The sequence below is a fragment of the Phalacrocorax carbo genome, chromosome 1 (genome assembly GCF_963921805.1).
Source record: "Phalacrocorax carbo chromosome 1, bPhaCar2.1, whole genome shotgun sequence".
NCBI classification, from domain to species: domain Eukaryota; kingdom Metazoa; phylum Chordata; class Aves; order Suliformes; family Phalacrocoracidae; genus Phalacrocorax; species Phalacrocorax carbo.
This window is the reverse complement of record NC_087513.1, coordinates 19,394,792-19,409,698: the sequence shown is the minus strand read 5'-3', so window position 1 is coordinate 19,409,698 and position 14,907 is coordinate 19,394,792. Positions and strand designations below refer to the sequence as shown.

Below are 14,907 nucleotides of genomic sequence, written 5' to 3'. Positions count from 1 at the left end.
TCCAAGCTTGCTGTGATCATAGACTTATTTTACTGAAGGCCTAATTCTGGCTACAGGATGCATAAGACTGATGTAATACTGAAATGAACCTTACCATCCCTCCGTACCCTTTCAGTCACATAAAAGAAGACGAAACATTATTCCACAGCACAATTCAATGACTAGTTTCTGTGACCAGCGTCTGCCTGGCTGAACAGACAACAAATCTCTGTGAGAAAAATTAAGTCTGTCTGACAACTCAAAGCAATCTCAAAGTATCACAACTCTTCCCCTCAAATGGTTTATGAGTTATTCCACTATGGCTTTCATAAAGATGGTTAAAAAATAATCAGAATGTTAAAGCTGGTAAAGACCGATCAGTCAATCTATTTCATATCTTTCCAATACCAGACTGATCCCTGCAGCACTCTTTCTAGATCTTTGTTCAAGCTAGCTTTGAGCTGAGCAATTGTCGGACTTTCCAGCTCTGAGAAACTATTCCACAGCCTAACAGACTGAACTGCTAAATTTTTTTCTCCTAAATTTGTCTTTATCCATACTTTTATCTCTGCAGGCCACTTTATATGCTTCCTCTTCCTCTACGATTTTACAATGTTGAATTAGTCATGGATTGTTATTGGCTTCATCTCTGTCTCCCTTATTAACCACTGTTTTGGGCAGTTCAACAAATTTTTGTGCTTTATGTAACTCTATACAGACAATTCTACATGTTTGTTTGTTCTTTGACTTTACTGTGGGATTAAGATGCGTTTTACTTATATTTTCACAGGAGCTATCATCAGTTACATTTTAGTTCCTTCAGGGATTTTTATACTGTCTTTCAATTTTTACAGTTATCCTTTTTTAAATTCCATTTAAGTCTTAACTTGGTCAGACTTTAGTTGCCAAGCTTCCACCCAAGGCAAATTGAAGCAAAATAATTTTGGGGGCAGACAGAACAGGACACAAAAATTCATAAACACCTGAGGAAAAGTTCCAGAGGTATTCAGAAAAGCGTTGGTTTGAGAAGCGAGGCAGATAAGCTCTAACAACACTATCTGAAATGAGTGTTTCAGCACCTAAAATATGCTTCCATCCCCAGAGGACCCCTAATTTACTATCAATGCTCAAACCACACTTAAGTCACCTGAACGGCTCTGAATCCATCACAAAAACATGACCAAGGGAGAGGAGTACATCTCTCAGGTCTTACACATATTCAATGGGGGAAAAAAAAAATAAATAGATCAGCAGTTGGATCAGTACTCAGTAATTCCTCCTTGCTCAGGGGAGTGCCCTTCTTACTAGGCCAGAAAATCAGGCTCCTTTTAATTTATTTTCACCACCTGGACCCACCAGTCTTGAACTGCTTTCTGCACAAGAGTTTCCAAAAGGACTACAAAGTGGCCTCACCTGGGATATGCCCCAGTCTGGCAGGTGGTGTGATTTGTGGAGAAGTGTGGCAACTTACTCCACATGCTCTGTGGATACCCTGTGAACGTCCTTATCTTATTTCCTTGATCTCTGCTGGGTTGATATGGGTCTCAGGTACTAAAAGAAACACCATGCTGGGCCTATATGCTTCCCTCCCTAAGTGCATTACCTTCCTAAGTTTGGCCCCTATCACAAGATTTAGAGTCTTAATTATTTGCATTTGGCCTCCAAAATTTACAACACACTTAAGCCCTGCAGATCTCAGCCAACTTCTTTTTAGCTACACTCAGAGATTAAATACTTAATTTTCACTGACACCATGCTTCCCCCCTTCCTCCCCCTTTTTTATGACTCACTGGTCAGAACTGTCTCCTTACATGCTGATTTTGGCTGTATTATCACATGTCCAGCTAGGTCTCAGGAACGTTCCTCCAAAAGAGTTTCCCCACAGCAACATCCTGCTTCCTTTCCAACCACCAAAATTATTTCCTTAAGGGAATATCTTTCAGTCTTATGTGAAATGCAGATTTCTTTATTGTACCTAGAGATGGCCAATATCCATCAGTAGGAATAAATATTTCTCCAGAAATCAATGTCACCACATTATTCACAGAGGGACAGTGTACAAATTTAGAATTTTGATGTATGTCCTTATAAATGCTTTAATGTGAATGAAGAGCAGTATTAGAGAGAAGAGAGGCTACCTTTAAAATCCCCACTCCAGAAAACAACAGCATCCTCCACACCTTAGGACATGGGCTTTCAAATATCTTAATCCCTTCATGTAGGGTACACCAGTGTATCTCATGTGAATGATGTATTTCATATGGTTTGTCTGCACCTCAGAGGCAACTTTTAGAATTCTTTGGAAAGTATAAATGGGAAAGAATAGCAATGTTTGTTAGCTGAAAAAACTAATTAGATACCCAGCAGCAGTTGTTGATGGCCCAACAGGTGTTAGAACTATGTAACAGAGGCAGACATACCTCATAGGTTTTGGCCTAGAAAAATTTAAAATGCTTTATATCTGGCTTATTCTAGGTTAATCCGCAGTATTGTAATCAGAAGATGATGTGGCTGAAAACTAACCTGGCAAAAAGTGATGCGTGTTTGCCATCCCAGACATTTCCACAAGCACTTAGTGCCTGCCCAAAATGGAGGTCCAGCATATACAGAGTGGGTGGGAGAATGGGACTGGGGCACTCTGGGTTTAGATTGGTTTAAGCTACCATGAAGCTGCACTGTCAGTTGAAAGAATAGGTCCTATTCTTCTATATTTTGCTGGTTTATTTCACTGTCCCACCCTTGCCTGGTTTTATTTGGATCAAGGGACAGACAGCTTTATTCACTTCCAACCTCCTGTCTCAGCCATGTAATGAGACTGCTAATCTCTAATGAAGTGCAGGAATAGCCCAAGCTTTGGCCTATCACTTTACTATGACTCTGTAAACTGAGTTGTCCTTCTGCATACCCTAGCATGCTTATATGCAAATGAGCAGGAGAAGCAGGTGAGGACAAAGTCTCACAAGCAGGAGTTAACTAGATCATAAAACAGGCAACCTTACCCTTTAGGTCTGACCCAAAGCTAAAGAAACTTCTGTGTAGACATAACGCTACCAAGTATCAGAGCTCTACTCCAGATGCTTAATGAAAATATAGCAGGGGAATATCAGAAAACAGAAATGTCTGTTATGTGCCTGCCTTCCACAGACTTTCAATAACACCTAAGAGCTTAACACCTTTTATGCTTTTGAAACCATTCTTCATAAAATAACATTAGACCTTTCACAAATCTGTCACTTCCTGGGCCACCTTGACCTAGATCAATACACTCCTGTTAACTGTTATTATGCACTGTTCACAGGTCCTCCATCAGTACCTTGCTGAAATGGCAGTTTTCAATGTGACAGGCCTTTCTGAATTAATTTTCAAGTATAATTTTAAGAAATAATGTGTCAAATGGATTATAAAAATCCCTGCACTAAAACACCTATTTCATTTTTTTTATTCACTGCTTCTTTTGTTCAGTTCAAGATTTCTAGCTTGCTTTGCATGACTTAACAGAAATATTTCGGGGTGTTCTTAAAAAAGAAGTGTTCCAAAATGGATATACACATGTAACAGCTTCATTTTCTAACACTTGTACCATGAACGTTCTAACTGTGTAAAATGGGTGTGTAATAATCTTAGCATAATTTAAAATTCTTGATATTGATGTGACATACCAGCTTCCAACCTTCATAGTTTTCCACTACATACCCACAAAAAAACATGATTTAAACTATATGCTCAAGTTCTGAGTTGTCTTTTCCAGCTTTCTTCCTTGTTTGCATTATAAACTCTATTTTTTCTTCCACATGTACAGTTTATCCTGTAGTTCCCTTCAGTCCAACTACATGGCATATAGCATCTATTGAATCACTTCTTACAAACAGTGTGTTGTGCTCCTTACAGTGAATCAAGAAAATGCAGCAGTAATCTTCAGGGTTGTTTCCTCAGTCTCTCTTTGCAACCACTTATTAAATGAAAATTGATTTTCTCATATTCATGCAGGAAATCAGAACCTTCAGACAATGTCAATGTATTACGAAGCACACACAGTAGGACTGGGCAGCACTGTATCAAATTGTCTGGTTTAGCCGATGAGGAATGAGATTTAGTTGCTTAACGCAGGCAGCTAGCACTAGCACCTCCTGCATAGCTTCCAGCTGCCACCCCACAACGGCTCTGGTCTACATGTTTTATATCATTTATGTTCACCCTTTGCAAAATATCTTCAGTACCCTTAGGTATCTAATTGCACTAAAAGGACAAGTTGAGGAAACTAAATCCCATGTTTATCTATTTATAAACATTTATAAATGTTTATCTGTTATTCTAAGAATTGTCAAAACACAAAAAGATGCAATATTACCATTACTAATATGAATGTGGTTTAACTCTTCTTGTTTCCTTTTTGTCAATCTCAGTTTATTAATGTACTCATTCTTAACATGTTAATTTCTTCGGCCAATTATAATTCTATTTCAGTATTTGGAAAGGCCTACCTAAATGTAAATGGTGACTGAGGTTCTAAACAATAGTAACAAATTCTAGTACCAGCCTCTTCACATCCACTCTTTGATGGGCCTGCAATTTTCCCATGCAAGGACCTGAATCACCCATTACAGATCTCAGTTGTCTATGCCCTGGGCCTTCCATTTTTAAAATTAATGTTCTTTTTTTGTTGTTTTTGAGGAGATTGATGAGAATTGTACCCCCATATAAAATACCTTTTTTACTGATGTACTGCAAAATTATGGAATTTAGAAAGAATTTAAAATTAAAGTATTTTTTTAATCAGGACTAACCTAACAATTTAAGTAGTCCTTAAAATGCAGCTTCTAAAGTTTTGTATACACTTGAACATTTTTAGATGTCTATAATTTATTGGGTGGGTTCACACTGTGATATAGTAGTCAATGAAATCCCTAAGTTACAGACGTGGGTTTGTATATATTTCAGAATTCTTGTTTCAAAGTATAGAAAAAATAAAAAGAACCTATGCAGTTTTGGGGAGTTTTTTTACTGAAAACAAAATTTATTCCATAAAACCATGAAAGAGATGATTGGAAACTTATTATTGTCTAGGGTAGAATCTGCTTTTGTTTACTTACTTGAAGTGACAGTTGAGACCTCAAATGGATCAGAATGTAGCTCATTTTACAGTGAACTAACTGGTTTAAAATACAGATAAATCCATATCACAAGAAAAAAAAAAATTCCTTAAGCATTAATCAGGAAACGTTTTACCTCACTGAATCTAAATCTGTCCTGTCCCGAGGTATCTATAGAAATCTTATCTATCTGAAAAATGAGTTTATTTATTTGCACAGGAATTGAGTATCTTTAATTTAGAACACACAGACCACATGAGGCTATTATAATTCCCCATTAAAATCTGAAAACATGTGTTCTGAAAGAGAAGAACGAGACCTATGTTTCCCTATTTTTCTTCCATAGAATTATTTGAGATGTTAACAAATTATGATTTCAACCTAGACATTTTACTCCAAGTTATTATTGGAATAAACTGTGGTCTCTTTTCAGGCAGTGTAAATCACTGTAGGACCCATATTCAGCGTTCAGAACAGAGGAAGGCACCTAATATCTTTGAGGCGGTTCTTCAAGCTTTTGCCAGCTCCTTTCAACATGAAGTCTACAAAAATCACAAAGCCTTTGCTAAAATTTTGGATTTAGGACTTGAAGAACAGTTATTTGCCACAGAGAAGTGTATTTTGATAAGGATGATGTAGAATAGAATGGGTGGGTTTCAGTATATTGGTACCACAAAGGAGTACACAGCTTTGAAAAGACTGTACTAGTTGAAGCAGTACTAATATGCAAGAGAACTTGCGTATCATGAAGTAGTAGCATGGCCCTGCTCTATTTAGGTTCTTCAGCTTCATGAGGATTTTATTTCTATTTAGCTTCCTCAGCACATGAAGGACTTAAGACATGGGGCCACGAAGACCATCCCACCACTCTACTTGGAGGCTTGTCTTGAGCCTTTCTAACACAGGAATTGGAAACATGACTTTTAACCTCTTTGAGATTTAAGACATTCAACTCACATGTTAACTTGCTTGGAAATTAACAGAAAGGAATCCAGATCCAGTATTGCAGTGATGACCCATTTGTAAATTATGATACCTTTTGTAAACAATCAGAGCAATGGAAATTCTGTTCAGCAGATAAAAATCTCTTGAAAACCATGGAAATAAACAACAGGTTGAATCTAGGTCTTGGGGTACAAATCTATAGAGTGTACACTGAAGCACATGGCTATGACATGTCAAGAATTGGTATTTTCTCTCATAGTTAATGCTAGTACTACTGGGAAGAATATCAAATTAATAAAAAAAAGTATTACAAGGCTCAGTTAAATCACTGGGCCATGACTAGGGCTGATCCTGTAGATCTGCAGTTACATTATAATGAGATGTTAATTATGAGCAATGTAGTTCTGGTAGTTCATATGTACACACATCCAAATATCATAGCTTTTTGACCTTAACAATATCTGCAGAAGATATTCTGCAGAGTGTGTTGATGTTCTACTCTTTCTTAACTTGGTATATAAATATAAAAGGTAGAACGTATAAATGTTTTAATTTATGAAAGGTATTTAAGGCTAGTTTCCAATTATGTAGCAGTAGACTCAGAAAACTTTATTTAAATAGTAATTTCAGGACCACCCTACTGAGACCTGCGTAAGTTTTAGAGGACTTTGTGATGCATAATGCTTGATGAAGTGATGGTCTCGGAGCTCATTGAGCTCTAACTGGCTGACACCAGGAGTTAAGCATACAGATAGGTCTCAGTGACAATAAGGATAGTGATTTTCTTAAACCAGATTTCTAGAAATCCAACAAGAAATTCAGAGTGAGAAAGGCTGAGGATGATCTGCAAGAGAATCGGGCTGAGTTCATAACTGAGTTCATATTTCACCACATAAATGTATTTGTAAGAGCCTTTCTGCTGCTGCTAAGATCTCTCACAAGGCAGTGGCAGGAATGCCATCAGGAAGAGGGACACACAGAAAAAGAGAAGACAGAGAAGACATTGGGACTCATAGTTGTGCATGTATATGGACTTTGAAGCAAGGATGTACTCCTGGTCCCATAGCTTAAATATAGCCAAAGATTCTGGTTCCGCAAGAGTCTTGGTTATGAATGATGGAAAATTCAGGACCAAACTTACTGCTTGTTCCTAAAAGCTATTCTTTGGACTGGGATGAGGGGATACATCAGCTTCCTGAAAAATATCCTCTGTAATCTTGGTCTGCGTGTAGTGTAGTGACAGTGAGGGAGCTTCGTAGATGAACTGCTGACAAGTAGATTTAACGTATCTGTTCCATAAGTTGACCACTTCTGACGAAGGGGAAGAGGGAAACTTACTTCGGCATGGCATGCGTGCCTGTGTCATTCCACTGCTCTAATTTGGTGCTGCCTAAAAGCTTGTTGTGGTGGGTATTGTGTCCTAGAATAAAACAGAACTAGAACTGGTGGGATGTCAAAAAACTTCCAAAAACAGCTTAACCAAATAAAATCAGCTGACTCGTGGAGATGTGAAATGCATATTTAGAAACACTCAGAGCTGGAATGTAGGTGAGGCTAAGTACAGGAATGCCAGGGTTATGTGAATATCTAACAACAACATGAATATCACCAATAAGGACATTTATAAATAACAGTATTTTTATTTTTAAGTTACTCTGAATTTCTAAGCCCCCTAAAATATTAACTCAGGACTCCAAAATTCACTAGGTAGCTAAGGATTGTTAATCTTATTTTTACTGCTGGGGAAACTGAGGCAGAGAGGTTCAGTGACTTACCCAAGGCCACAGAGGGAGTCACTGTCAGAGCCGGGATTAGAGCTCAGGAGTTTCTGGCTCCCAGTCCCAAGCTCAGACCACTAGACCATGGCCTCAGGACATTTCCAGCTGGTCTTCAGTCTAAAAAAAAGTAAATTCTCAAGTATGTTACAAATATGTAACATATATATATTTCTTTTTACTTTGAATGTAATAGTATGAATGAGAACACATTGCTCGTAAGTCAGTGATGAAAAGCAAACCAGTACATTTTCTCTGAGTCACATTTATCATACATATGTGTATGATAAAGCTCTGCAGAAAAATCTTGATTTAAATTGCAGCCAATACAAACAGCTATTGTATTTTTCAGGGTAAGGAACAAATTGCCTTTCCAACCCAGCCAGCATGTCATTTATATTAATGGTGAGGAATGCTAAGTTGCTCTGTGTGTAAGTAAACTCTATTAAGAAAGTCACGTCCCTTGGTGAAGCTAGATCCTTAGTAAATTTTACTAGCTAAGCACTGAGCTCCATGTCAGAGTAATTACACCTTTTATCCACTGTGAGCTCTCTCTTAGCTTCTTCATACTCCTTAATTTCCCACTTCAGCTAATTTAGCAGTAAAATCACAAAGGTTTTAAAAGGTTAGCTACTGAGGAACTGGTGCATGAATGTTCTGTTAAGCTGCATGCATTGAAATCACATCATGTAGAAGAAGGAATTAATTAAGTAACAATTAGGTAGTGATGGATCATTGACAACATATATACACTTTGGTGCCAAAATTAATCTCCCCTGTAAATCCAATACTTTGTGTATCTTCTCATCTATACCCTGGCAAGTTTTATACTTGAAATATAAAACAGACAGGTCCTTCAGCAATATCTTAAAAAAAAAAAAAGGCATATCTTCTGGCACTATTGAAACTACATACTATTTTAAAAAAATATTATAGCTTCTTTTTTGTTTTTAAGAATTGAAAGAGTAATGAGAATATCAAAAAGAGAAGAAATCTTTAAGGCAGATGATTTTAAAGTGACTGTAAGGGCATTTGTTAAATGAAAGTACTTAGTATGTTGAAAGTGCTAACAATTGTGTAGTATTCTCTTGCTATCTTCATTTACAAGTTGCCATATTGTTTCCTCATATTGACAGTCAGCTGCTTAATACATATGTTGGCAGTTAGCCCGGTCAATCCTCAATTCTAAAAGCCTCTTAGCAGATGAAAAATCTTGGGTTCATTCACACCTTGTAGAAAGGATGACAGGGCAGAAGTGACATCCAGATCCATTTAGAGTATACTTTGAGTCTGATTTTCCTTTGACTTGCACCTTGTGTAGTCATTTATAGCTGTGCAAAGTGAGCACAAAATGGATATAAAACACTGCTACCCATGTGAGGAGAAAATTCTGACTTGGTTGCATTATTTCCAGCAGTGATCACAAAAAGTGCCAGGCAGTGAAAAAATCTAGCTCTGCATAGAAAGTCTAAACAATTTTGACTCAAAGCATAATGTAGCAGCAGCACTTTCCAAACAATTTACAGAAATGGCACTTTTGCTTTGGAGCAATGGGTATTTTCGTTTGCTCTTTGCTTGTTATTTTTATAAAAGAAATAGTAAATGTTAAACTCACTCATTTACAGAAAACGAATCCTATTTCTTCCTTTTTTTGATAGACACATATTTAACTGTGAGTCCTAAACTATATTCTCACATAAGAAGGACCTCATGTCCTACATAATATCTCCAGTAGTTCTACCTTTCCACATGCTACTTTCTAAACCCAGTACTGAAAAGGTTACACTTTACACAACCTCCTGGAATAAATGAAAAAGCCGGTACTGTCACAACAGCTGGTCTCAGTCCATCAGAGTTCAGTACTGTTCTGGCTTTCGTATGGGTAGCACATTATTGTCTCAGCATTTACCGAACAGTAATAGCTCTGGTATAAGATCCACCACCACTATGATAATGCAAGACCTACTGCCAAGTACCTTCAAGATACAAACTAATATTAGCAGGAAAGGCCTGTAACTATTAGATTAGCAAATGTGTGTTAACGAAATTGATAGTTAAAAAATTAAGGACCTAATCTGGCTGTCACTGGAGATTTGGTGAAGAATTATTTCTACTTAATAACATATATTTAGTGTACAATAATTAATTCAATAAGTTTGGACATTTATTTCCCCATACTAACTGGAGGCCATTTTCTGGCCCTTCCCAGCCAGAAATCCTTCCCATTACACTCAGATGCCATGATGGGCCTGGTAACTCAGGTGTGTTGATTAGGAGTAGAAATAGAAATTACTTAACTGCATCAGCAGCTGTAGACCTAAGAGTACTACTACAGTAAATAATGTGTCTTGGTGTGTCTGCTAGAAAATTGAATTTCTTTTAATCAGAGTCATGCACTTCACAGCGCATTCCTAAGACATTATTCCTAAACCTGTCACCATTGTCCAAAGCTTCCCTTACCCTTCAGCCAAGTGGCTGAAGAATAAATTAACATTTTTTTATTCTTAATTTTTTAGTAATACTGAATTACAGATTGCAGTTTCTTGGGCTTTCTTTTTTCTTCCCCCCCCCCTCCCCTTCTGGATTCAGAGCATCTTTAAGTATTCTAAGTTGCTAGTCTGGCTTGACTGAAAAGTACTGTGTGTTTGTTGTGTGTCTGCATGTGTGATACCAACTGTTGAAGATTGCTTGATGTTAGATGAGGGCTTATGCTCAGAGCTGTTCTACAGTTGGCTCTCTGGCAGAATCTCTCCTCACCGATGACAATGATGTCTCTGTGTGGGGGAGAGTCTGTTTTCTAATATTACACTTGCCATGCCCTTAATTTTACTCATAGGGCATGCTTATAATTTCATTTACGGTAATCAAAATCATGAGTCATTCCATTCATGTCAATAGCATTAAAGAACCATACAGACAAGTAAGAGTTCAGAATCAGGTTCCTGTTGTTTGATGTAAAAGGATATCTGAATCACTTCATTAAAGACAGATACTGAAGGATAGATCCTCTGCTTACATGGCATTACTCAGTCATGCCATTAGCATAAAACATCAAATAAAGAACTATAATGACAGCTGGCAATGTGTCACAGTTCATGGGTTTTCCGTTTACCTCAGGTACAGAAAATGCCTCTGAATTAACCAGATTTAAGATAATATTTCAGCATGACAAAGTTACCATATTAGGTCTCCTTAATGTGTCACTCTTACATAACTTGAATGCAAAAGATCTAAAAGCAAACTATATTTAAGTAAGACCTCAGAGACTGTGTTAAGTTTTATAGCCCTGTCCATAATGAATATCATGTCTGGTAAATACAGGAGCATCAAATGAGTGATCACAATTCATAAAGTCTGTTTTGCGGATACCTCATAAAGTACTATCAAATCTTCATTCTTTTTTAAAAAGTGAAAAATGTTAATTTTCCAAAGTATAGTAATTCCAAAACAATAAAAAGTTTTGTACTGGTGTCTGTCTCCTGCTCAGAGAGAGAAATTGTGCAGGGGATGATGGGCCTTAATTTAGTCCTCACTGACAAGTACTTTTAAGACTAAATATTCTTGAGATTGCACTTATTTAAATTACACTCAAGCTCTATGTAAATCTAAAAAAAGATTATAGGGGGGGGAAAATCATTTCAAGAGGTCTAGCAAGCTATCAGAAGCTCTATTATATCACTTCAGATTTTTTCCATTTTTGAAGTCAAGGAATTATTGGCATTTGAGAACATTTTCTAGAAATCTGTTTGATCTATTACAGGCGCTAGAAACTATTACTGTCATATATACTCTCAGCTTCACTACAAGCATATGCCCCAAGACACCAAATCAGAGATTTGAAGGTTTTATCAACAAACCAGAACCAAAAGAAAGCTGAAAGAAGGGATCTTTTACTATGTTTTCTATAGGTCTCGCTGGCTGTCTCACTGAAAACTAAAGATCTATCTGTGCAACTTGCTTTTCCTGTACGGTGGGAATAGCAAAAGTATTTTCCCTCCAATTCCCAATGAAAGCTTTCTTTTCACCCTGCTAGACCATGTGTTCAGTTTTATACCCTACACTTCTTCAGCATAAGAAAACTTCTGTACAGTGAAGCAATAAGATCCTGTCTTCAGGCTGAATACAAGTTAGTTAAACCACCAGTGCCTTTTAAGAAAACCTTGATATAATTTCGACTCTTATTAACTGTGGGAATTACACATTTTTGCTGTCTTTGTGATAACATTGCTGTGTATTTCAGTAAGCACGCTTGGGCACATAGCTTAATTACAACGCAACAGACTTTACATATCTGGGCCAAGAAAACAATTAGAAATCTCACTCTTTGTTTTTCAATAAACTAAAGTGAACAAGAAACTGAAGAAATATAGAACAGAGAAGTGACCTACCGTGGTTGTCTTTATCCGTCCTCCTGGTTGTGTACAGGTCCAGCCTGATTTATTGATTAGCAAATCACAGCCTTCTCCTTCTAAACATGGAAGCATTTCACACCACTGTTTTGTTTTGATAATTCGTGCTATGGAACAGAAAAGAGAAAAAAAAAAAAAAAACAACCGAAAACAATTGGCAGGAGAATACACATTTCACTTATCTCTAAACACTTTCTAATTTGAGTTGTCTATTTTCATCATCTGATAAGGCAGCCATAGGTTATGATGTAGACAGCCCTAGGCAATTTACAAAATTATTTACAACACCTGCTGTGCCAACTGATATCGTAATAAAAATAAAACTTAAAAACCAACATAAAACAAAAGCAGCCCTGTTGTAAATCAAAAGAACATAAAAGTTAGCTGATTTTCTAATTCCATGCTTCTTACAGTCAAGGAAATATTGTTGTGGGGGCTAACAACTGAAGACTTACTATGCAAACTAATCATTATGGTAGCCTAAAAGTGACCTACAACTAGGATCCACTGTGTTAGACTCCAAAAACCTGAGCAGACACTCCTTATTCTGAAGTGCTTAAAGTGTAAATGAGACACACAGGGGAGAGAAAAGCCATAATAAATGGGTAAAGGGGTCAACATAATGATAGTAGTTGTGAAAATCTGTGATACTTGCAATGGTAGGGGCATAGTTAGGGGCAGGAACTAGGAATATAAGAAGGACAGGTGTTGAATGAAGTAAAGGTTGGGAAATCATGGGGAAGGACAGACTAAGCAGAGGGAAAAGACTGGAACAAACACCTTATTACCCTGTTACTACAAAGGAAAGGAAGTCTAGTCAGGAGGGTCCTAAACTGTCTAAAAGGTGGTGTGTTGTGTGCTTAGTGGCTCCTCCTCTTAATGCTTGCGTGTCTGGTAAGCTGGTTCTGCAAAATTTCCTCAAGGTCATGCAGACCAAGTAGTCTTGGAACAACAGAGCTCAGGCAGCATCAAAGTAGATGCAAAGGAGCTGTGGGGAGAAATTTTTCTTCAAGGCAGAGAGAAAAGGGACTTTAATTCCTGTAGGGTTCTGTCTGGATTATTATACTACTACTGTTGAGTTCCCCTCTGTAGTATCTGGGTTCCTTCTCATAGAATATTAAGCAATATGACTAATATCTAATATTTCATTATTCTTTCACTCTCCCCCTGTAGGCAAAAGTGTGGGGTGGAGTGTTAGTTTGGGATACTTTTTATAAAAGACATATACAGAGATGCACTCACTTGTATGGTGCCCTATACAGAATCCTAGAATCCCAGGTTGGAAGGGACCTCAGAGATCATCTAGGCCAACCTTTCTGGCAAGAGCACAGTCTAGACAAGATGGCCCAGCACCCTGTCCAGATGACTCTTAAAGGTGTCCAACGTGGCCGAGTCAACCACTTCCCTGGGGAGATTATTCCAATGGTTGACTGTCCTCAACGTGAAAAATTTCCCTCCGGTGTCCAATCGGAATCTCCCCAAAAGCAACTTGTGTCCATTCCCCCTTGTCCTCCCCATGTGATTCCGTGTAAAAAGGGAACCTCCATCTTCTTTGTAGCTACCCCTTAAGTACTGGTACATGGTGATGAGATCCCCTCTGAGCCTTCTTTTCTCAAGGCTGAACAAACCCAGCTCTCCCAGCCTATCCTCATATGGCAGCTTCCCAGTCCTTTGATCATCTTGGTGGCCCTTCTCTGGCCCCCTTCCAGCCTGTCCACATCCTTTTTGTATAAGATGCTAAACAAGTTAAGGCCCCCAAACAATGTATCTTTTTCTCAGACTGTAAGGCTCACAGTCCACAGAATATGGTCCTCAGTTTCATCAGAGATCATCTCAGCAATCCTGGGCAAGACTATAAGAAATCTTCACCACCTCAAAATGTACGTAAGTGTCCTAGGATTCAAGGGCAGAAAAGGTTCCACACACAGGGACACAGATCATGTCTTCCTCTGTGTTGATGTGTGACACCAGTACATGCAATGTATCTTCAACAGTCATGAGCCCAACAAAAACAGAACTACAGGAGAAATACTTAGCAAAAAGCCTTTGATGCTCCAAATTAATTCTGGGTCCAAGGAGCTTAAAAGCAGGCATTTATACCCATTGGCAGTTGCAGCTCTTTATGCTCTCCTGAACGTCTGATTCAGCCTCCCTATGCCCCTGACTTCCTCTGTCTGGAACTGCTTAAGAATGCAATCCCCAGTGCCACTGGATCATGGCAAGAAAAAGAAGTGAAATTTAAAGTCTTTTAATAAAATCCTTTCCAATATTTTGACATGAAACAACTTGTGTCCTCAGTCCCGGTACAATTGTTGGTAAGCTCTAGCAATATAGCGAACACTGATTTCTTTCAGTGGAAGCTCAATCTAAAATTCGTATTAAGATTTTCGTGATAAAAACAAAACCACTTTAGCTCCCAAACGTCTATATAGGAATTTGCACTGTTCATTAGGCAATACATATATTGCTGGAGGAATGTTTCCCAAACAATTTTCATAACTACAAATTTTTGAAGCAAATCCGCTAAGTGTTTTTAGCACATAATACATGGAAACCTGGATTGTGCTTGGGGTCCATAGGTACTGCTCTACTGAGAACTGAATCATATCAGTTTTCAAGGCTAACATCTCCTATGTAACAGATAACAGGCTCATCCTTCCTGAGTGAAGGCATGCATCCAGCTGCAGGCTTTACAGAAAAGCTCAGTAA

The 14,907-nt window shown here is 37.9% G+C and overlaps 1 protein-coding gene across 3 annotated transcripts in view; it reads right to left on the bottom strand.

Annotated features, from left to right (window-relative positions):
• The window catches only part of TAFA5 (TAFA chemokine like family member 5), a 427,770-nt gene that overhangs the window by 65,404 nt on the left and 347,459 nt on the right, over positions 1–14,907 (bottom strand). For all 3 annotated transcript variants that reach the window (XM_064445595.1, XM_064445605.1, XM_064445615.1), the window contains exon 3: positions 12,178–12,305. In XM_064445595.1, the coding sequence (XP_064301665.1) occupies positions 12,178–12,305 (128 nt within the window). The remainder of the gene's footprint in view (positions 1–12,177; positions 12,306–14,907) is intronic.